At 38.2% G+C, this 21,017-nt stretch overlaps 2 protein-coding genes across 14 annotated transcripts in view; one reads left to right on the top strand and one right to left on the bottom strand.

The window, feature by feature from the left end:
* plekhg4 (pleckstrin homology domain containing, family G (with RhoGef domain) member 4) overlaps positions 1 to 9,274 on the top strand; it is a 92,307-nt gene extending 83,033 nt beyond the window's left edge. For 8 of the 11 annotated variants that reach the window (XM_083550212.1, XM_083550213.1, XM_083550211.1 and 5 more), the window contains 11 exons: positions 340 to 1,202; positions 2,025 to 2,274; positions 2,994 to 3,083; positions 3,639 to 3,863; positions 3,979 to 4,149; positions 4,500 to 4,680; positions 5,083 to 5,199; positions 5,327 to 5,575; positions 6,650 to 6,831; positions 7,961 to 8,026; positions 8,174 to 9,274. In XM_083550212.1, the coding sequence (XP_083406338.1) occupies positions 340 to 1,202; positions 2,025 to 2,274; positions 2,994 to 3,083; positions 3,639 to 3,863; positions 3,979 to 4,149; positions 4,500 to 4,680; positions 5,083 to 5,199; positions 5,327 to 5,575; positions 6,650 to 6,831; positions 7,961 to 7,999 (2,367 nt within the window). In that variant the 3' untranslated portion in view covers positions 8,000 to 8,026; positions 8,174 to 9,274. The remainder of the gene's footprint in view (positions 1 to 339; positions 1,203 to 2,024; positions 2,275 to 2,993; positions 3,084 to 3,638; positions 3,864 to 3,978; positions 4,150 to 4,499; positions 4,681 to 5,082; positions 5,200 to 5,326; positions 5,576 to 6,649; positions 6,832 to 7,960; positions 8,027 to 8,173) is intronic. The other 3 variants (XM_083550205.1, XM_083550208.1, XM_083550209.1) reach the window with 1 other exon arrangement.
* A 473-nt stretch (positions 9,275 to 9,747) lies between these two features.
* On the bottom strand, positions 9,748 to 19,289 carry LOC310730975 (BTB/POZ domain-containing protein KCTD19-like). Of its 3 annotated transcripts, none has more exons than XM_083550226.1 (16): positions 18,564 to 19,289; positions 18,350 to 18,425; positions 17,092 to 17,229; positions 16,376 to 16,498; positions 16,062 to 16,251; positions 15,594 to 15,742; positions 15,302 to 15,420; positions 14,937 to 15,079; positions 14,655 to 14,738; positions 14,457 to 14,544; positions 12,301 to 12,904; positions 12,014 to 12,172; positions 11,540 to 11,584; positions 11,036 to 11,178; positions 10,774 to 10,881; positions 9,748 to 10,458 (listed from the first exon to the last, which is right to left on the bottom strand). In XM_083550226.1, the coding sequence occupies exons 1-16, from the start codon at positions 18,849 to 18,851 to the stop codon at positions 10,300 to 10,302; spliced, it is 2,616 nt and encodes an 871-aa protein (XP_083406352.1). In that variant the 5' UTR covers positions 18,852 to 19,289; the 3' UTR covers positions 9,748 to 10,299. The 3 variants fall into 3 exon arrangements, with proteins under 3 accessions (XP_083406352.1, XP_083406351.1, XP_083406350.1); XM_083550225.1 differs by having other exon boundaries at positions 15,600 to 15,742; positions 17,041 to 17,229; XM_083550224.1 differs by having other exon boundaries at positions 17,041 to 17,229.
* Positions 19,290 to 21,017: the final 1,728 nt, after the last annotated feature.

Genomic DNA, 21,017 nt, shown 5'->3' on the forward strand with positions numbered 1-21,017 from the left:
TCATGCTTTTTCCTAACTCTAAACCTTCAGGCTCTCAGGATCCTATTGATAATGTATAAAATTGTGCTGGTAAAAGTCATGAGGATTTATTGTCAAAATAAATACATTATCAGGTCGTGTGCTTGGAAATCAATTGCAGGTGTGCGCTTTCATTTCATTTTATATCGTACAAAGTTCACTTCACACGTCACCACAGGTGCCTTCCATTATGACCTTAAAAAAAAAAGGACTAGGAGTAGTAAGCTGACTTATGGCAGACTAAATTATTATTATGCCCCTGTTACACTTGTGTCCACATGAAACAGTTTTCATTCCATAATTTCTGTGTATCTCTGCCAGGCATATGGATGGGCTCTAGAAGGCATGAGGCACTTGGCCTGTGTAAGTATGGAGGATTGTAGCGCACCTGAGAAGTGCCAGGGAGTGATGGCTTGCCTGGAGAGCTACCGCAGCCAACACGTGCCGATCCCAGATGCACATTTTCAGGAGATGAAGGACCTCGCTGTGGAGTTAAAGAGCGACCAGGGCCTCAAACAGTGGAAATTCGCCTGGTCAAAGTGCCAGGAAACCAAGCAGATATTTGAGAAAAAGCTGGAGGCGGCACTGCGTACCCGCAACTCCGGTTCAGGTGCCAGCAACCCCCGTGGACCCCAGGAGCGGAGTAGCAGTCTTTCGTTCTCCTGCAGGAAAGCCTTCAGCAGCATCCGTGCTCGTGACCGCGTCTCCTCTACCCCCTGCAGCCCAGTAGGCACTCATTTAGATGGCCACGTTTCTCTAAGAACTCAATCAGGAAGTGTTTGTCACACAGAAAACCGGATTCCACACAGCACTCCGCTTAACTCACACAGACTCACCCGCAGCACATCTTCAGATGCATCTCCTTACCCAGATTACTCATCTTCCTGTTCCGCCAGCCCTGCACTCTCCTCTCTTGGAGACACAAAACGAAGGGTTCTAAGGAAAACTCAGAGCTTCGATGCTGCTGGAAGCGAGGTGGGCACACGCTATGGCACGTGCCAAAGGACGCTAAGTGAGCCGGCACGCAGGGGCCACATGGGCGTGTTTATAAAAGGCCTGGAGGTGAGCAGCACAGAGGGGAGTGATCGGCACTACAACTCGCACCTAGCACCAGCACACAACTGGGCATCGCAAGATACACAACTTACAGGGAGCCCTGTTCCAGAGCCACGTGCCAAGGGCAGGTAGGAAACATACACACACCCATGGAAGAGAGAAATCCAACAATCTGTGTTTCAGCTGCAAAATATATGCACTCCAACACAGAGAACACTGAACTCTCGACTGCTGGCAAGAGTAAAGCAATGTATCATACAAAAATTAAAATGCAGAGCGAAAATTCTGATATTTTTACCATTTTGTTTTTTTCATATCGCTATCGTCATTGAAAGATCAATTTCGGGGACTGCCTGTATCTTGTGAACCTGTAAAATCCCTTCAATTCTAATTATTTACAAGAGTTTAAAGCCAAGACTGCAGCACAGTAAATATCATGGCCCTGCATGCAGGCTGCAGTCATGTGGGTAAGTGCTTATGTGTAAGGAACTCTGTGTGCCGCCATTAAACTTGCTTCTCGGACTCATAAACCTTGTCCATTAGTCAGAGATGTCTTTTCCACACTGGGGCCCCCTGCTTCCCCGTTAATCCTCCTGAGATAAAAAGCCCCAAGGCCCTGATGACTCTCCCAGATGAGAGCTGCACAGGGGGACTTTGAAGTGCAGTAAAGTGCGTTTGTCTTCCGCTGCTTCACACACCGCAGTCATTTATTAGCACAGAGGAGGGTGAGGAATGAGTGTGTGTGGCAGCTATCAATGGGGGCCCGTTCCCACATTATATTAAACTGACCCTGAACCTTTGTATTTAGCTGATATTCAGTGGTGTTTTGTGGGATTTCATCTTGTTTTGTCTGCATTTTTTTTATATTCTCTCCTACGCCAGGGCACAGTGTAACTTCAAAATAAGGCTTTAGTGAACACTTTCCCACGTTCTCCTCTTCTGTTTCTCAGTAAACTGCGACACATCGTGGATGAAATGGTGACAACAGAGCGTGAATATGTTCGCTCCTTGCGTTACATTATTGATCATTACTTCCCCGAGATGGAGCGTCCTGACCTGCCTCAGGACCTGCGGGGAAAGCGCAGCGTCATCTTTGGCAACCTGGAGAAGCTGGTAGACTTCCACAGTCAGTACTTCCTCAAGGAGCTGGAGAGCTGCTGTAACCATCCCCTCCGCGTCAGCCACTGCTTCCTGCGCCATGTAAGAACACCACCTTACACATCTCACTCTGAAAAGCATGCTCAAACATGCTGGTTTTCTTGCTGCCGGCTTAATTTTTTCTGTCTGGATGTAAAAGATTAATATTACTCAAGATTGATCAAAATGTATGTTTGATCTGAAACGTCAGACATAATACAACTATGAAACACCAATTAACCCAAAACATGTAGTCAATAAGGCAGTTAATGATGATTTATCTTAGAAATCAGTTTTAGACTAAACGTGGCTATCTGAAGAAATTAGACTTTACCCATTCATACAGCATTACAGCATTATAGTGTATATTCAGCTATATTTTATGAATCCATATTGGTTTTGGGTGGCACATGGATAGTTTTACAATTACATACCACTGAACAACTGTAAAAATATCTAACCCTTTTTTTGTAATTAGAAGTCAAAGCATAGCTGGTGTTTTTACTTTAAGCAGAACAGGGCCTTCACCTCAGAGTCTAAAATTACCTGACACTTTCCTGGCACAGGGAAACTGACAATGCTCTGCATGTATAAAACCAACATATAACAAAACATAAGGCCATTTATCTCATATCATCAAAAAGCGACTATAAATAAATTTTTCAATCTGTTCAATGTTTCCTGCCCATCAAAAAAGTAATGAGTGAATATTCATGTTGAAATGCTGACCTGGTGTCCTGCAGTACCGACTCGTTTTCTTTGCTCCTGTTTTTAAATTGCAGCAAGATCAGTTTGGATTGTACGCTCTGTACAGCAAGAATAAGCCCAAGTCAGATTCACTGCTGGCCAGCCATGGAAACAGCTTCTTTAGGGTGAGTGACTGAACTTGTGCACAATAATCAACATCCCACAAATAAAATCAAACAGATTGGCAGCCACCTTTAGTTAAAGGTACTTGTTAGAAATATTTGTATTCTTTCCAACTCTCCTTTTAGACAAAGGATATATATATATATATATATATATATATATATATATATATATATATATATATATATATATATATAATTAATTTTTTCTTCCGATTACTAAGTGTTCTGTAGTTGATATAAGTGTATGTGTGTATATGTATATGTGTGTGTGTGTGTGTGTGTGTGTGTATATATATATATATATATATATATATATATATATATATATATATATATATATATATATATATATATATATATATATATATATATATATTCCAGTTCAAGATTAAGTAGAAAAAGTCAGAGTGATCTTTTAAAAGGACCCACCCAAACCTAGTTTGTTAAGTTAGTCATTGAATCGCTCCTGTTTGTGTATGGAGCATTTTAGTGTCAGATTTTTTTTCTCTTCTTTGTGTCCTTGTTTCACCCTCACCATTTATGAATCTTTTTTAGCATAAACAGCTGGAGCTGGAAGATAAGATGGACTTGGCCTCGTACCTGCTGAAGCCCATCCAGCGAATGAGTAAATATGCTCTGCTGCTCAAGGATCTGATTAAGGAGGTGAGTGAGGCTCAGGAGCAGGAGCTGTCGTATCTACGTGCTGCTGCTGAGATGGTCAAGTTCCAGCTGCGCCATGGCAACGACCTGCTAGCCATGGATGCCATCCGTGACTGCGATGTGAGTCACTCATACACATCACACACACCCAAGTGACTAATTCCAAAATATAAATTTTTACAATGTGAACATGTTATACCGAGTTTGAGGCATACTATCTTTTCCTGTGTCCCAGGTGAACCTAAAGGAGCAGGGCCAGCTGGTCCGCCAGGATGAGTTTACCATATGGTACGGGAGGAAGAAGTGCCAGAGACATGTGTTCCTGTTTGAGGACCTGGTACTGTTCAGCAAACCCAAACGCATTGAGGGAGGCCTAGACGTCTACATTTACAAGCACTCCTTTAAGGTAAGTCACATCTGTACGCCTCAAAGTGGTGTATTTAAGTGAAAGTGATCATCATTTTTGCATTTAAATGTGCACCAGTTGAATTCTAATTTCAATTCCCTGTGCAGAGTCTTTTAAAGTACTTTAAACAAAAACTATTATATATACACTGTTTCTACAAGCTTTGAAAATGGTATGCAAACTACCTTCATTACAAAATACAAGAAACTGTTAATATGTTAGAAGAACAAATTTGTCTCTTTGTTCTTCTGCTATCTTAAAAAGCCGGTGAGATACAGTAGAAAACTAAACTAAAACTAGTCCCAGGTAACACCAGTATGGTTTCTGTATGTGTATTCATTATTTTATAGACTGCTGATGTGGGATTGACTGAGAATTCGGGTGAGAACGGGCTACGCTTTGAGATTTGGTTTCGCAGGAGAACATCAAAGAACCAGACATACATCCTCCAGGCTGCTACCGCTGACATTAAGCAAGCATGGACCGCAGACATTGCCCGCATACTGTGGCAACAGGCCACACGCAACAAAGGTGTGTGTGTGTGTTGTACTTCCATGTAGTGTCTGAATGTTTTATCATCAGATGAAAAGCTTGGATGGTGGTGTGCTCAAGTCTCTTTTTCTCAGCACCTCAGCAAGTTTGATAATAATAAATTCTGTATTTATATCTTTTACTCGCCCCAGGCCTACAGAATTTGAATCAAACCTGTATTGTTTTACGAAGCTCTGACATGCCATCACTAAGTGAGAGGAAAATGCAAATCAATCAGGCCTTTGAAAGTAGATCAGGTTTTCAGACTCTACTGCAAATATATTTTTACCATAAATTACTCGAATATAAAAGGCATTGTGGTAAACTGGTATTTATCACATTTGCTGTCTAAATCAAAATCACTCGGCTACAGAGAATCGAAAACTGTGTTTCTCTCAATAGAAATTCGTATGCAGGAGATGGTGTCCATGGGAGTGGGCAATAAGCCATTTTTGGATATTAAACCCAGCGATGCTGCTATCAACGACCGGGCCATTGATTACATCATGAAAGGCAGAGGTAGGACCAGACCTCAGCAGCTTACCCAATTCTGCTGAACATGTAGAGTAACATGTGTATGCATAAAATGTTTTGCCTCAAACAGTGAGTTTACATTTTGTTCTCTTTCTGTTCCCTTTTACTACAGGAGCCAGGACGAGAGCTTCCATCGCCGTCTCCCTATTTGACCACACTAATCCATTTAAGAGAGCCGCAGTGAGTGTGCCAGCGAATGGACCTCCAGGGGCAGGTGGACCTCCCTCTTCCACACTGCTGGGGCCACTAAACCTTCACATGTACAGCAGTCAGACACTGCTATCAGGAGAGAGACCCCTAATCAGCCCCTGCATCGAAGAAGATGAGCTTGAGCATGAAACCAGCAGTCAGCCCTCTATGAGTATGTCCTTTAATCTAACATCTTGCAGCCCCCTTCCAGAGTAACACAATTTCTTACTTAATCAGAGCACAGATTATATTTTTAGACCATTGGAGATGCCACCATATTAATTTGAGACAGTAGAGCTTTATATTCCTGAGCTTTCACCCAAATGTAGCTTTAAACACTGTGAAATACTATTTTACTATTATTTATACAAATCTTCTATTTATTGGTTTTTACGTTAAAGCCTGTTCTAAACAGGTTACCAGTTAGTTCATCTTAGAACTATGATAACTAATTATATAGCTGACCATAAAGTGATTTTTAAAAAGCCAATATAGTCAGAGATGTGTATATACAGTAATCCCCCGTTTTACTGTGGTTTAAATCTCGTGCCCCCTGTTTATCGTGAAATTGCATTGACCACATAACTCATTAGTTTAGCTGAGAAAAGAAAGTGTATGTATGTATATATAATGTTCATATGTATAGTATCAGCTGTCCACGAGCCATATAGAGTTTATATATTTTGAGAAAATAGCTTTATTGTTTCACTCCGTTGGTATATATTTCAATATTGAGCCAGTCTGTTTGTAAGTTCACTATAAAGCATTGTATTCTCTATTGCTTCTCAAGTCAGATTGCTAAAATCCCAGAAATACATAGTTTGATTAATAAGTGTCCATAATCGAAACACACAGGAATTAATATACATTAATACACATGGGAATGTCTATTGACTGCAAGCAGAGTGTGATAGGAAATGCAGATGCACGGTTACCCAACACATGTGCACTACACATATACTGCAAATATACTGTAATATGTTATAACACTGACATGTCTTTTAAGCCATTTCATCCTCTCTTTTTTTTTAATTTTTTTATAAAGCTTCAGACTTGTATGTATGAAGTTTATATCTTACAAATAGAGGGTTGGCTCTGTTTGAATTCTGGCTCCTCTGGTTTCTTTAATAAGGATTGAAACTCTTCATCTGTATCAGTGGAAAGTGTTTAGTAAAAGCTGTCTAATCTTTAATGTGTTGTACAAATACAAATTAATTGCAAAGTGTCTTTTATATTTTGTGTCTAGCTACAGAGAGTTCAGGATCATCCTCACACTGTCTGTCAGGCAGCGGCTCAAGTGGTTCAGACAGCGGCTGTGTGTCCAGTCACCTCCCCGAGGCTCTGTCTGAGGAGCCTAGTTCACCATGCGACTCATCCTGCTTCACCTCTGAGCATAAACCCAGCTTCAACACCCAATACATTTCAACGGTTAGTCTGTGTGCGTGCGTGTTCATTCATCATAGTCTCCTTTTTAAGATTGGGAATGCAGTCATGACATTTCAGGCCCTCCACCATGACCATGAAGAATGTGTACTTCAATTGTTTTTTAGAACACATAAGTGTGTGTATAGGTTACGTTAATCTCTGCTTTTTAAACAGAAAACATTTTGATATCAAACAAAGTAGTGCTTGAATCTGGGTTTCCCATGCTGCTTCACAGTGGAAGTACATGTTCCCATTGTTCTGCTGGCTGAATGTTTTTCTGCACATAATAAGCCCCTGCAGTGGTGGTTTGTCTGAAGTGGCACCTCTGTAGATCTCCTTTTTTTTTTTTTTAACCCAGCAAACCCAGGCATCAAGAAGAAAAACACTATCAGGCAGTCTGTCTTTAACTGCAGACAACTGTTTGGAGTTGTATAGCTTGTGCATATGTATAATCCTGGATGCTCTTTTAAGTGATGATAGTATGCAATTAGACAAAGGCACATCTAAAATTACCAGTCAGGTATGATGGGTACATTAATGGTAATTAAATTAAAGTTTTCACAGAAAATAGATCATAAACTACAATAAAAAAAACTCAAGCTCTAGAGCTCAAACACCATTTAACACTGAATTTGTGATCGTCGCAGCTGGCATTTGTCTAGAAGTTTAGGTTTCACTGTGCTTGCTTCCATACAGTACACCAATTAACTCCTATTTTAACCACAGGCTTATTACCTAATCAGATAAGATGACATGAATATTTTTTTATTTATTCATAACCAGCTAATGTAACATGGTGCCACATAAAATAACCAACACCCTCCTGCAAATACTTTACTCCCAATTACTAAACTGAGTATTAGAGTGTAAACTCTTATTACATTTTTTTATTATATAACCAGTATCAATATTAGTATCTGATTTAGAGCCATTTTAGCAAATATGTTCCTGGAAAAAATGCTTTAAACCTGTCCTGACCTTTTAAATCTGGATTTTTGGCCTGAAAATGTGCTAATATTTATGACCTGAAAAGATGATGGGATGATCCTGATATATTTATCCAACAAACTCAAACAAAGTCTAGCTCCTAACCCTTCAATGAAAACTCATCCCTGTTTCCTTCCTCTCACAGAAAGGTGCTCAGGTTCTAGGCCCATCCACTATAGTGTGAGTGCTCTGTATAACCACAGCTGCTACTGTAAGTCCTGCTTTCTGCTCTCATGTGACTCTTCCAAACAAAACACTAATATTCATTCATTACCTTATACCTCATCATCAGCTACAGCCATATTTTATACCAAACCTGCATTTGTTCACTGTATAATCTTGCCATGTTGTCTCATAGGTTTAAAGTCTGGCTGCCCTTCTAGAAGATGACAGTGCCACCTCACACAGAAGAGGAAACAGGCGTGTATTTATTGTTCTGCCCAATCTCCGGCAAATTTCATTTCCTCATACAGACTTTTGATAGAGCTGGAAAATAGCACTGTTAAAAAAACAAAACCAAAAAAAACGCCACTTGTGATCTGATAAAGCATATATATACCTTTTTTTTTTTTAAGGATGTTGATTTAAATGTTGTATTTATCGTTTTGTTTTTTAAGTTCTGGTACAGTAGTTTTCTGTACTCATCAGTAACTGTAAATAAGAATTGCTTTAGTTTAACACAGTTGGAGACTGTTTCAGTTTGTATTTCTTATTTGTCTATTGACCACTTTGCTGTAGACTGCAAAAGAATTGGCTCTGGAATACCTCAATACCAGAAGGCACACCTACACCTGATCATAAGGGTACAACGACACTCCTCCGATAGTTCAAAAGAAGCATGTTCTTCACTTTTACACCTGAAGAATGTTCTCTTCAGTTTTTATTTCTTTGTTTATTTCTTTGTTGCGATTGTCTAAACTGACCAGTGGCCAGTCATTTGCCTCGCTGGATTTCAGCTGCTCCAGCTTTTGAAGCTCAGCCCTGTTCCAGGATCAGTGTTCATGTTCACGTAGCAGTCAGCAAGAAACACTGAGGAGAGTTTCACTGATCCTAGGTCAGTCAAAGCCGGTTGCTGCTCAGTGGCCACTGATCACCGTTAAAACCTGTTTGAGGAGAGAGTTAATTTCACTTGTCTTGTATCTGTTTAATTGATAACAGCAAAATGACTGACGAACAACACTGTACATTGCCTGTAAATATTAGCACCTGTGGTGCATAAGTAAATAGCATGTAGTGAGTAAGACTGCGATTACTTTGTACATGTATACATTAGTCAGCCAACCAGGGAATCACTAAAGTGCCATTTATATCAGCTATAAAAACATTCACATGTTAAAAAAACAAATTGTTTTTTTATTTATTTCCATTTACAGTTGAAGAATAAATGTCACTTTAAAGTGTCATATTTTTAACAGATTCACACAAATAAAACTGGATTGGTTTGTATTCAAAATGAAAAGTTATATTTCACTTTTGTTTTAGTATAAATAGTCATTACAGGTTGTCCCTTAGTTATGATAGAGATGCGTCACAATGACGTCATCGTCTAACCTAAAAATAACGTCAGTCGAGACATGGCCTAGCCTACCCTGGAGTCTTGAAGAATGGTGATCAGTATGGAGTAGTTAAATAATTAAAAAATTACAGTACATAATTTAACAAAACGGAGCAATCTAATATATATATATATATATATATATATATATATATATATATATATATATATATATATATATATATATGTACAAGTTAAATAAGAGACAAAAGTTAAAACTGGGCTTTGAAGCACCAAAAACAGTGAAAACAAATATGAGCTCCAACACCACGACAACTAAACTCTGATGACCGCTGGCGAGAGTAAGGCATCTTACAAGGTGGGAGATGTGCACATCCGGGCAGCTTTTAAACGGATTGTAAGAAAATATTTTTTATTTATTTATTACGTTTTTGTATCGCCATCATCATAAGATTTTAGATCGGACCATCGTAACACGGGAACTACCTGTATATTGAATGTTAGCATTAACTATATGACTAATTTATTTTAGTGGACATCAGGTAAGACTTATTTTTACATGTGAAGTAATGCATCATGGTGCTTTGTGTTGTTTCATTTATGGTGCACTATGGGTAATAATCTAAAGAACTTTCCAAGAGCTAAAATCAAGAGGCTGCACAATTTAATGTATTAATATCTACACAACAAATTAAACTGCAATAAGGGATAAAGCGCCAAATAGATTAAATCTCATTTTAGAATATATTCTCCAGGCTAAAAAATTTTATAAAAAGAACCCTGTTGTGTCTAATTACGTTTTAGTTTGTGTCATTATGAAGTCATAATACTCTTTTTGTATGTAAGCCTATGTGTCTAGTATTAAGCTAGTAATAAGTAATCTGATGAAAGAAATTATTTATAATAGTTTTAAATTAATTATACATTCATGTAATTTAAAATAAGTGTAGAAAAGTGCACAAAAATAATTACATTTTGAAATAATAATTGTTTTTTTTAAATACACACCTCTTTTGTGTTGGTATGGTGACTTCCAGCAGGTCTGTAGAAAACAGGCTGATTGTGTGTGTCTTCCTCAGTAACTCTTTCACACACTCTGTGTATCTCTTTGCCAGCGGTAGAGTGAACTTGTCATGAGAAATTGTTGTAGAATTATATAAATTATCTTTAAAGTTTAATACAATTAAAGAATAATATTTTCAATGCTCTGATGGATAGAAATAAAAATATATATTACTGCTGTTTATAAAACAAACATTTATACTGATAACGTTCTTTTAAAAAAAAGAGAGATCTTAAATAGTATAATTATAAATAAATAAATATTATTCCCATTACAGACATGCTAAACCTAAATTGAAATAATATACATTATTGGAAGGTGGAAAGTAAAATGTTTAATTGGGATTCTATCACTAATATTGTTCTTACATGATCATTACCTTGACCCACTGCAACAGCTTCTCTTGCTTTTCCAATTGTTTATGAGGCCTGACTTTAATCATGGTCAAAATCTCCTGCACAAAGTTGTCCACTCCCATGTGACCCACCTGCAGCACACACAGACACGGAAAGGCAGAGTTCAGCAGTGCTGCATGCACTGTTAGTTCGCATTAGGGCAGTGTTTTAGCCTGTAGAGGTTGTTTGGAGCACTGGTTCTGTTGATTCAGAATTTTATTCTAAATGTCAAAGTTTGTATTCTACCCAGAGATGATGGACCAGCCTGACTGTGTGCTCCTTAGCGTTGAGTCTGCTCGAGTCTAAGATGGTACCAGTGAGGAAGCCATGACACTCACGAGCGTATACCATTTCTTCATAAGACATGTTGAAGTATGCAAAGGCAACATCTGAAAAAAAGATGCTGTAACAGTTTACAAAAAAACCATTGCCACAGGCATTTGAAGAATAAGCAAAAACAAAAAGATGATCAAAGGAAACTCTGAGAGCTTCATCAGCCTGAAACGAGTAGAGCGTTCCGGCTTCAGAGCCGCGCCGTAAACACAAACGTCTGCACAATTGCACACTGCTGTTACAGTTTGTTATTCTTTTTACTTGGATTGTTTGGCCTTCATCAGGCTTTATGAACATTACTTTTTTTTATATAAAGAACCCTAGTGCCCCCTTTGTTGTGCTAGAAAGAAACGACAGTTGTGATGAATGGCACAGTATGAGCTTGAGCCCAAGATATTTAATAAGTAAGGATCTTACCACTGCCCTCTTTCCCAGCAGCCTGCACCATTTGAGGCTGTTCATCTGTAAAAATGATAAAGCAAGTCACGCAACCGAATCTCTTCTTTCATAAATGCCATATTTGTCCTACTGTTTAAATAAAAATGTATTGTAATAAACAAATTGACCCTAAAGGCATGTCAAAGACTCGATGAACCATACTTAAAATAATTCACATGTTTCTAGCCCTGGTAAAGGAAGCTTTACCTTTGGTGGTAACTCTACAACATGGTAGACTCAACTGGGGTAAATACTTATAATAATATAATACTTATGCAGGCTGTAAATAGAATTTCTAACCCACCCATGGGGACTAGCTGGCAAGTAACTACTCTGACTACATCAGTACCTTACTGCAAATCTTTTTTCTTTACTTTTGAATGCTTTTCTGCTTCTCAGCTCAGACTGGATTCTGTTTGGGAAATAAACTGAAGCATATATTGTATGTTGAACCTGTATAGATGATGCTGTGGGTGAAGTACCCCCCTGCCTCTCCTCTTCCCAGCACTGTCGGATGAGCCACTGTTAACACACATCCACCCACAGGTAATGTGAAGCTGGTGATAGGAAAAACACTGCTTTTCAAAGATGCCTTCTGCATGGCCATCTGATCTGCAACAACACACAGTGTAAACAAACACAAAGCCAGTAAATTATAATACGTACATTTAATCAGTAGATATGATTTTAAATTCAATACAAGTTTTATTTAAATGTTATTAACTTATAGTTAAACTTACTATTTGGTCTCAAATCTCTGCTGGGATTTTGATTTGGTTTCCTGTGCATGTGTGTGTTGTGGGTCAGTCTCTCCTTAAAGTGTGTGTGTTCTCTCTGTGCGCTGCCCGTATCACTCTGCCAGTTGTTACAGAAGGCTGTGAACAGCGCAACTATAAGATCAGACTTTTCTGTATCTGACACTTCTAATAACATCTGCATGCTTCTCGAAGACAGTGAGGTCTCCATTAATGTTGCCAGCTGCCCCAGCAGAGGACTGTCCTGCTTCTGCCTGTTGTCCTGCAGCATGTGCATAATGGAGGCCTTTTCTCTGTTCCAGTAATCCTCGAAGACACCAGTGCATGCTGCTCTATCAGGTGGACGCTTGCTGCTATTCTCCATCATTAGCTCCTCATGACTACATGAGCTGTTGGAAAATAGAGTTGAGTGGTCTAGGACTGAGGTCAGTGAGGTTCTCTCGGCCTTCTCTGTAGCGGCAGGTCTCACTTCTGTTATTTCTGAAGCACCAACAGTAACACACACAGCCTTATTCGCTGAGTGTGCACTTGGTGTTTTACTGGAAAGAAGAGTGTTGTCTGGGCTTTCCTTTTTAATTGATAAAGATTCCTGTGGAGATTTACAAATATGGTCTATTATGGGATGAAAGTATCACATTCCAGAGCTGATTTAACAAAATAGTTTGTAAATGAAAACAACTTACAAACTATGTGTTTTAAAGACACAACAGTACTTTAAACCAGCACGAGTTTTGTGTTTCCTATATTCATTTTATTTAAAAGTAATGCTTAAAATAAAACAATATGAAAATAATTTATTTAAGAATGACTCCCATCTACAAAGCACAAGGGCTCACTAAATGATTTGATGAGAATAAAATTATGTAAATCAAAGACTATTGTCCTTACAGGCAGCATAGCTCATCTAAATGAAACATTAAGAGATTTTGCATGAATTTTGCATCTATTATGCAGTGCTCCCCATCACCAGCATCAACACTTCACTGAGAAAACATCTTTAGGAAGAATAATGTTCATTACTTCAATAGAGTTACAGAGACTTTTGTAATTGAAACTGTGCTGGTGGCACACGGAGGCCCAATGCCTTACAATAACATTTTGTCATATTATTTGTTACATTTATCCACCATAAGTTATTACAAGAAGATTAAATACATCTTAAGTTTAGATCTTGGGCTCAGAATCTTATTTCGAATTTGTGTCGTTGATACATTAATAGATGAAGTGGCTAAATATCTATTCTGTGGAATCTTAATTTCTGGCATCTCAAATCCTATGACTGGGCTTTTATTCCAAATAAGCAGGAGCCACACACAAGAGTTGTTTGAAATCCAATATCAAGATGATGAAACGGGTGGAATAAGGGGTCTCTTTGAAGATAGGCTTGGAATCTAACCAGTGTTTTCTGTAACTCATTCTGGCAAAATAGCTTTGTTCTATTCCCAACTTTGGTCCTGGAGTACGAACATGATTTCCCTAAACAATCAGCTGCTTAACAAATTAACAGTCCTTCCCTGAAGTGGAGGTGTTCGAGCAGGAACAAATTGTGCAGAACATTCCAGGACCAGGGTTGACCAGGGCACTTAGCTGTAAATGTGTGTTGTGGGATTTTATCAACACTTAATAGTTTCCTGATAAATTGGCAGAATGGTCTAAAATAATGCAGTATGTAGTGAATAGTGTTTTTGGACATCCTGTGAGATAAAACCTATAAACAACAGACCACAGTGTCACATTAATGTTGTCTTATCAGTTCCAATGTGCTTTAGAAATTCAGAAAGCTTCAATCCAAATGGTGGAATTGGACTTGTGTATGCTTCACCCCAAGATTACCTTTATTAATGTAACTTGAGGCTAGTGAATATGATCCCTCATCTATAAGACCCCCCAGGATCCAGGGTGAAGAAGGTTAGTGATTGAACCACAGCTTCAAATTAAATTCCTAGAGCCTGTTGCTACAGTATGACCCCCTGCAGGAGAGACTCAATCTATTATGTGATGTTTCTGATATTGTTCCAAGCATATCAGGTAATGCTGTCTCAGCTAGTGCTTAACCAGCTGATAATCAGCGACGATTATTCTGATGGAGTGGGTTAATATGGTTGGTTTAACAGACTTTGTCCAGGCATGCAAGTACAAACCTCCTTGTCAGGACTAGAATCTATGGCGTCTTCATCTGTGCATGATGTGAAAAGTTTCCTCGGTTGGGCCTTAGATTTACACCAGGCTCTGACAAAATACATTTAGCACAATGAGGAGAATAGGAATTAAACTCAATATGTTAAATGCTCCGTGATCTCCAGAATAGACTGTGGAATTGATTAATATAGCACTTTTACCTGTAGTCTGAGCAGTTCTGCAATGCACTGGACAAAGCAGGAATCTGGAATGCCTCAATCTCCTGACACAGCAAAGGCCATTCCCTGTAAGCACAGTGGCATTTTACAAAAGCTGGACTTTAGTTCACCAAGCAAAATCTGTTTTCTTATCTGTTAACTATGCAAGCAGCAAAAGATAGATCAGTGAAACACTCTGAAGTGCTGCTGCAATTCTTAATGGAAAACTTGCACTTTACAGCCACAAACAATGTTTTCATTTCCATCCAGAAAATCTTCCCTCACCTGAAGTCTGCAGGGAGCAGCAGGCGCCCACATCTAAGGAAGTTAAGAATGTGCCGGAAGATTTGGCCGTCACCTTTAACCAGGAGGCTCTCTCCAAAAACAATCCATTTACTCTTGTTGGAATTAGAAAGGAGCTCTGGATGCTAGAGAACAGGATTTTAGATTCTTTATACACTCCACAGAGCTACACTGCTGGAGATGACTAACAATACCTTTAAGGAGGTATGACTCAAATGTGTACTTTATATCCTGTAATGCATTTGGGTTGATCTTGGCTTTGAGTGTCAGTACAACCCAAATTTATTTTGGCTGATTTGGAAAAAAAAGGGATAAGTTTTGGAGTCAAGACACCCCATTTCACATACCTTTATAAGTGTTTTGAAGTATGTTGCATACCACCGAGTTCCAGCATAAACATTTACAACCTTATAAAGTGTGAATGTTGACACTGAGGTAGACCAAGACTCGGCAGTCATACAGCCTGCTAAAGAGAGATGGGGGAAAACACTATCTCAGAAATGTAAATTTGACCTAAAGTAAGATTTGGCCTGGAATATTAATCTACATAGAAGCTTAGAATCTTATAAGCCATAATAAGTTATTGTATAGGAACAAAAACTGCTGGCACATGTTGTGACTACAAGTGCATATTTTCACTCTCACTGGTCTCTCTCCTGTGAAAGAACTCTTGCATGGCCTCCCTGATTGCCAGGTAAACTCCATCCTGATTGTTGAGGTAAACATATAGGCAAGGCAACTCTTCTTTAGTCCTCGTCAGTGGTAAAAGTGATGTTCCCAACCATTTCCTGCAAAATTCATAAATCTCTCATCCTTACAATGTCCTCCAACCTCCAAAACAATAGCTCTAAGGTCTAATGTCCCAAAAGTCCAACAGTTCATCCACACAATAACCCACACTCCAAACATTATTTCAACATACCTGAAGGTGCAAGCTTGGGGGAAAAAAAAATCCATCACCACAATTACCCAAACTCCCAATATCCCCTTCCCACAATTACCCAAAGTCCAATCAATGCTCCACACTCCCAAATCCTTCCTACACTAATAAACCAAACTCACAATAGCAATAAAGAAACATTTGCACCAATATCCCCCTTGACTTACTCCACATGTTGGAAAAGCACTCCAGAGCCTGTGATGTAGAGTCTACTGCCCTCCAGACTGCTGTCTACACACAGCTGACCCAGTGAGGAGTCTGGATACCTTACCAGCAAACTCAAACTCAGAACGTAGAGAGGCTCCATTGTACAGCACATCTGATATTCAGAACATGAGTCACTCGAGCTGCTCCAGTCTGAGGGGAAAAATATATATATATTACATGTTTTATCTTCGGCATAAATCTTTTTTTATTATTGTAGCGATTCATATTTTCCTCACTTTAGATTGGTAAACATAAGGGTCACAGTACTACATACCATTTAGTTCCATCAGCGTCTCTATGAACCTGGTCATGCCTACCATTCTGGCTTCACCATACAACTCTGCATATTCGCTGAAAAAGTCTGGCAGTAGGACTGTCCCTGACTGCAGGAAATTGGCTTTAATGAGGGAAAACAAATGCAGGGCATCTTTCACCATCATCTTTCAACAGCTGTTGCTACTCATGTTGTCTTAAACTTTTAAACCACACTGTGCAGTTTATCATTTTTATTAAAAACATACATATAAATTTCGGGGGATGGAAATTCAATTGGACAAGTGTGTTAAAAAAATGTTAAACAATACCTCAAAACAGCTAAAAAAAAAAAAAAAAAAAAAAAAAAAGAAAACATGCAAATGCTCTATTCTTTCTTTTTCTTGTAGTTTTAAGTGCCTTTAATGCTCCAAATTGTGGTTTTATTTTAATTTTTAAGGTTTTAAAAGAATATCTGTGAATTTTCAATCTGCACCTGTATTTTAAATGTCTGGTTTCATAAGTCTTGTAGACAAAAAGTCTATATTTAGTCTTCATAAGAGTGACATGGCATCTATTCATAAACCCTTTAGGCAAGAAGAACGTGTATAATTTCCAAGTAAATAAAGTAATTAAAAGCTCTGCCAAGTGAAACCTAAGTGATGATTATCCAGAGAGTGTGCTTGCCTATGAACCTGAAGAGGTGACTTCTACACTCTATAATAGCCACATCCTCACAAAGCCACAGCAGATTGTCGTAGGTGATCAGGCCCGGATGCAGGCGCACATGCTCCAGAAGGAGGAAACAGTACAGTACTTCCTCCTGACTGTCCACGAGGGGCGTAGACACCAACCCTTGTGTCATGATCTTAAGAACTGAAAATCACAACAGATGTGCATATGTGGTGTTGAGTTAATTTAAATAGGGATTAATTACTTTTCCCAAGGGGGAACTGTTAACTGATGCACACTTTTCTGAAAGCATCTTTTACAAGCCCATCTGACAAGAAAGTTAGTCATCTAAAGCACATTTAACTAACAGACGTTACTCATTTATTCATCTTCAGAATACACTCTATATTAAACACTAGTTCAGCATGTTTTTGGAAAGTGGAATTTCCTGAAGGGCTTCTGACCAGGGCATCTGCTCATCCTGAAGCTTAGTTTAACATGGGGCTTCACCCAGCCAGAGGATTCAGTGAGGTTTGCCCATTTAGGAGCAACTATTTTTTTTTACCCTACCAAGTATTTTAACCCATCAGGAGCTTTGCCCATGCTGGCGCTCGGCCCAATCAGTGATCAGTTTTACCTTGTAAGTATGTAATCCCCAGACAGAAACTTTAGCCATCCAAAATCATTATATATCCAGAAAAGAGTCTGCATGGCTACAGCTAAGCTTCACTAATGTTACTCAACCAATAGATAAATTAGAAATGCAGACTTTCAATAAAGTTTAATCAGATGCTGCATCCTAATGTCTACCAACCATCCTTAATAGTAACTGAAATTAGAATTAGTATGCCTTGAACCCAGATGATCTACTATATCTGGTAGATTATCAAATTGTGGCTCCATGAACACCTTTTAGCCAATATGTTATCTAAAACTATTGCATGGACCAAATTTGACCTGTAAATGTGGAGCATTCTTAAAAGGTGTAAAGAGAATGTAGAAAAAATGTATGAAAGGAATGTTAAATTAAATCATATAGTATAAGTTCTATAAGAAATTATACTATATGATTTAATTTATTTATTTGTTAATTGCTGTAAACTCAGAAGTATGTACTTTATTACACAAAAAGAGTGCATACTTAGTTCACAGCACAAGTCTGTGAATTAATACACAGGTAAAAACATTATTTTAAAATCAGATTGCTGCGAGTGTGAAACCCAGGAAAATGTAGGTTAAACTGTATAATGTAAACCCTTAATTAAAGGTGAAAGGAAGGTGTGTAATTGCTGTTTCCTGCCAGCAGATGGGAGTGTTGACTCACATGAGCATTCATACTCTGGTTTGCATTTAGAAGGGTGAATCTTCCAGCAGTCGGTCGTCTCCGAGTTTTCTAAAGCCTTTCAGAATCACAGAAGTCATGCATGCTCTTTATAAAGATGGAATTCTTATATATATGAAATGTGTTTTAAAGGAAATGCAGGGTTTTCACAGAAAGGTAGTCAAATCGAGCAGCAATCTATAGTGAAATACTTCACCTGTTGCAGTGCTGTGAGATGAAGACTTGCTGCAAGTTCATGTAATATGTTCATCTCCAGTGCAGACTCTGAAGTCAGCTTTCCTGTGCTTATGTAGTAAGAAACATGTCTAAATGTGCAGCCATCACGATCAAGAAACACTGAGGACTTGTCTGCATGTACACAAGCTGATCTCAGCAGTAACGAGTCTTGGAAGGAGGCCAGTCTGTTCAGAGGAATGGAGAAAACACATCCTCCTACATTGAAGCCGCAGCGCTCTTCTTCTTCCATGGCGAATTCATAAAGCATCTTATTATAAGCCTTACAATATTAAAATATTATTTACACAGGATCCCACTGCAAAAACGGGGCAGGAAAAAACTTCATCTAAACTGTGATCCTGTTAGCAACGCTAGCTCAGGTTCAGTTCAGTTGGAGGAGGTGTCATGTTGTGTAGCAACAGTAGAAACTCTGTCCGAAAATAATCTGACCTTCTTCCTCTTTCTTGCCAACCGAAGAATATTTACAGTGGAAAAAAACTAATCAAAACTATCAGGCAAAAAAAAATAAAAAATGAATAAAAATACACAGACTGATGCGTGTAACAAACCACTGAGATACACCAACCAACTGCGCACGAGCTTCGGCAGTTTGTCTCCAAGAGTAGTGGTGCACAGCGCGCGCGCGCGCATTATTAGAGGTTCAAGCATGTAGTGCAGAAACCCTATTATTATTATTATGATTATTCTTATTATTCCACCCTACAACTGATCATGCAGACCAAACTGTAAGTCCTAGCGACTTGAAAATTGGCCAGATGCTAGAACTCAATTTGTAGAGAGGTTGACAACGTATGAAAACAATTGGCCACAGGGGGGCGCTACAGTAAACAGATTTTAGGTCATAGCTTCGTAGGCCGTTTGTCGTTAATTCAAAAGTTTGGCATGCTTGTAATCCTTGTGTCAAAAAAGAAAAGAAAATGGCTATTAACGGATTGCTCTACGAAAGTCCGATTTTTTCTGAAAATTTAGTTATGTTCAAAGTTTGCCCAATTGGAAACAACCCAGTGCAGACATATATGGTGGACGGTGAAAATCAATAATTATATTAAAAAAAAGTTGAACTTTCGACTCATCCTTGCAAAGGGTCTCCAAAAGTTTCGAAAAAGCCTCGGGCACTTTTACTAAAATGGCTATAACTCATGAACGGAATGGGATATCTTTACCAATCTTTTTTCTTATGAGCTTCATTGCCATGGTAATCACTGCTTGCAGCTATATTTATTATGCAATTTAATAATCAAGAACACTACAAATCCCTGTAAAACCGAGTATGTAATCCACGTTATTTTTTGTTAGGGATGTGAAGCTCCAAAAATCAGGGAGATCTGATTAGCATCTGAATGCATAGCCAATGAAAAAATATACATTTAAAGCAGATACCTATGCGATACATTTCACCCCATTAGGATGCAGTGCGATCCTTGTTCGACACAATGCGATTCTATGCAATACAATGCACTTGGGGAATATATATATATATATATATATATATATATATATATATATATATATATATATATATATATATATATATATATATATATATATATATATATATATATATAATTTTTTTTTCATTTTAGACACAGATAGTTTGCTTTTATTTCTTTGGTTCATACATTTACCTAAGTGCCTCCTGACTTCTAACACATGGCCCTTTCACAAGCAGGCCTTTGTAGTGCAAAAATAAGAGACGTTCTTTTTCTGTTTTGTTTCCAGGAAGATACAGCTCTACCTCACTGCAGTGTTGGATCTTCTGTATGGCAGAGACTTATATTAATTGCAAGACACCAGACAGGATTCACAATTTTACTGTACTGTAATTGTGTCCGTTCATTTCTTGGTTGTCCACCCATTTGCAGAAATTGTAGTTCTGTGTTTTGCTTTGTTGCCAATTGAAGGTTCACGAGATTCACCTTTCACCTTTTTTAGAGAACTAGTTGATCATTGGTTAATCTGATGCCTTTCACTTGCCTTTATTAGTGAAATTTAAGATTCATATACACAATTCATTTCAAGACACAAAGTTTATTAGAAATTTTAGATGACCGATTTTGACAACAGGTTTAACCATTTTGCATTCAATGACTTCTGCAATAACTGATGTAGAGATCTTTTAGGGGGTTAAGACTATTCTGGTGAAACTAGTATAATATATTTTGATCAATATGACAAACAACTAATAATGTAGGAAACAGCAGACAATTGTACACAATCAAATAAATAAATGTACAAAAGCATTCGCAATTTGATCAAAGCAACAAGAAATGCTTTTATTATGTGTACAAGTGACCACATGATGTGGAGATTGCACAAGTAGTTTTCAGTATTTCATTTCTGATAAAAGAAAAAGACACTTCACAGCAACTGAGAAAAACTGTAAATATTCGACACAAATGATTGGTCACTTTCT

The sequence above is a fragment of the Silurus aristotelis genome, assembly GCF_946808225.1.
Source record: "Silurus aristotelis genome assembly, chromosome: 9".
Taxonomy (NCBI): Eukaryota; Metazoa; Chordata; class Actinopteri; order Siluriformes; family Siluridae; genus Silurus; species Silurus aristotelis.

Bases quoted from the DNA above. Each gene is read 5' to 3' on its own strand.
- LOC310730975 (XM_083550224.1), bottom strand. From the start codon at position 18,851: ATGCTTTATGAATTCGCCATGGAAGAAGAAGAGCGCTGCGGCTTCAAT. The intron at 16,499-17,040 runs GCAAGCACACTC...CCCTCATTAAAG, and splicing joins TCACCTCTTCAGGTTCATAG to CCAATTTCCTGCAGTCAGGG. The intron at 15,421-15,593 runs GTGAAAATATGC...ATCTCTCTTTAG, and splicing joins CAGGAGAGAGACCAGTGAGA to CAGGCTGTATGACTGCCGAG.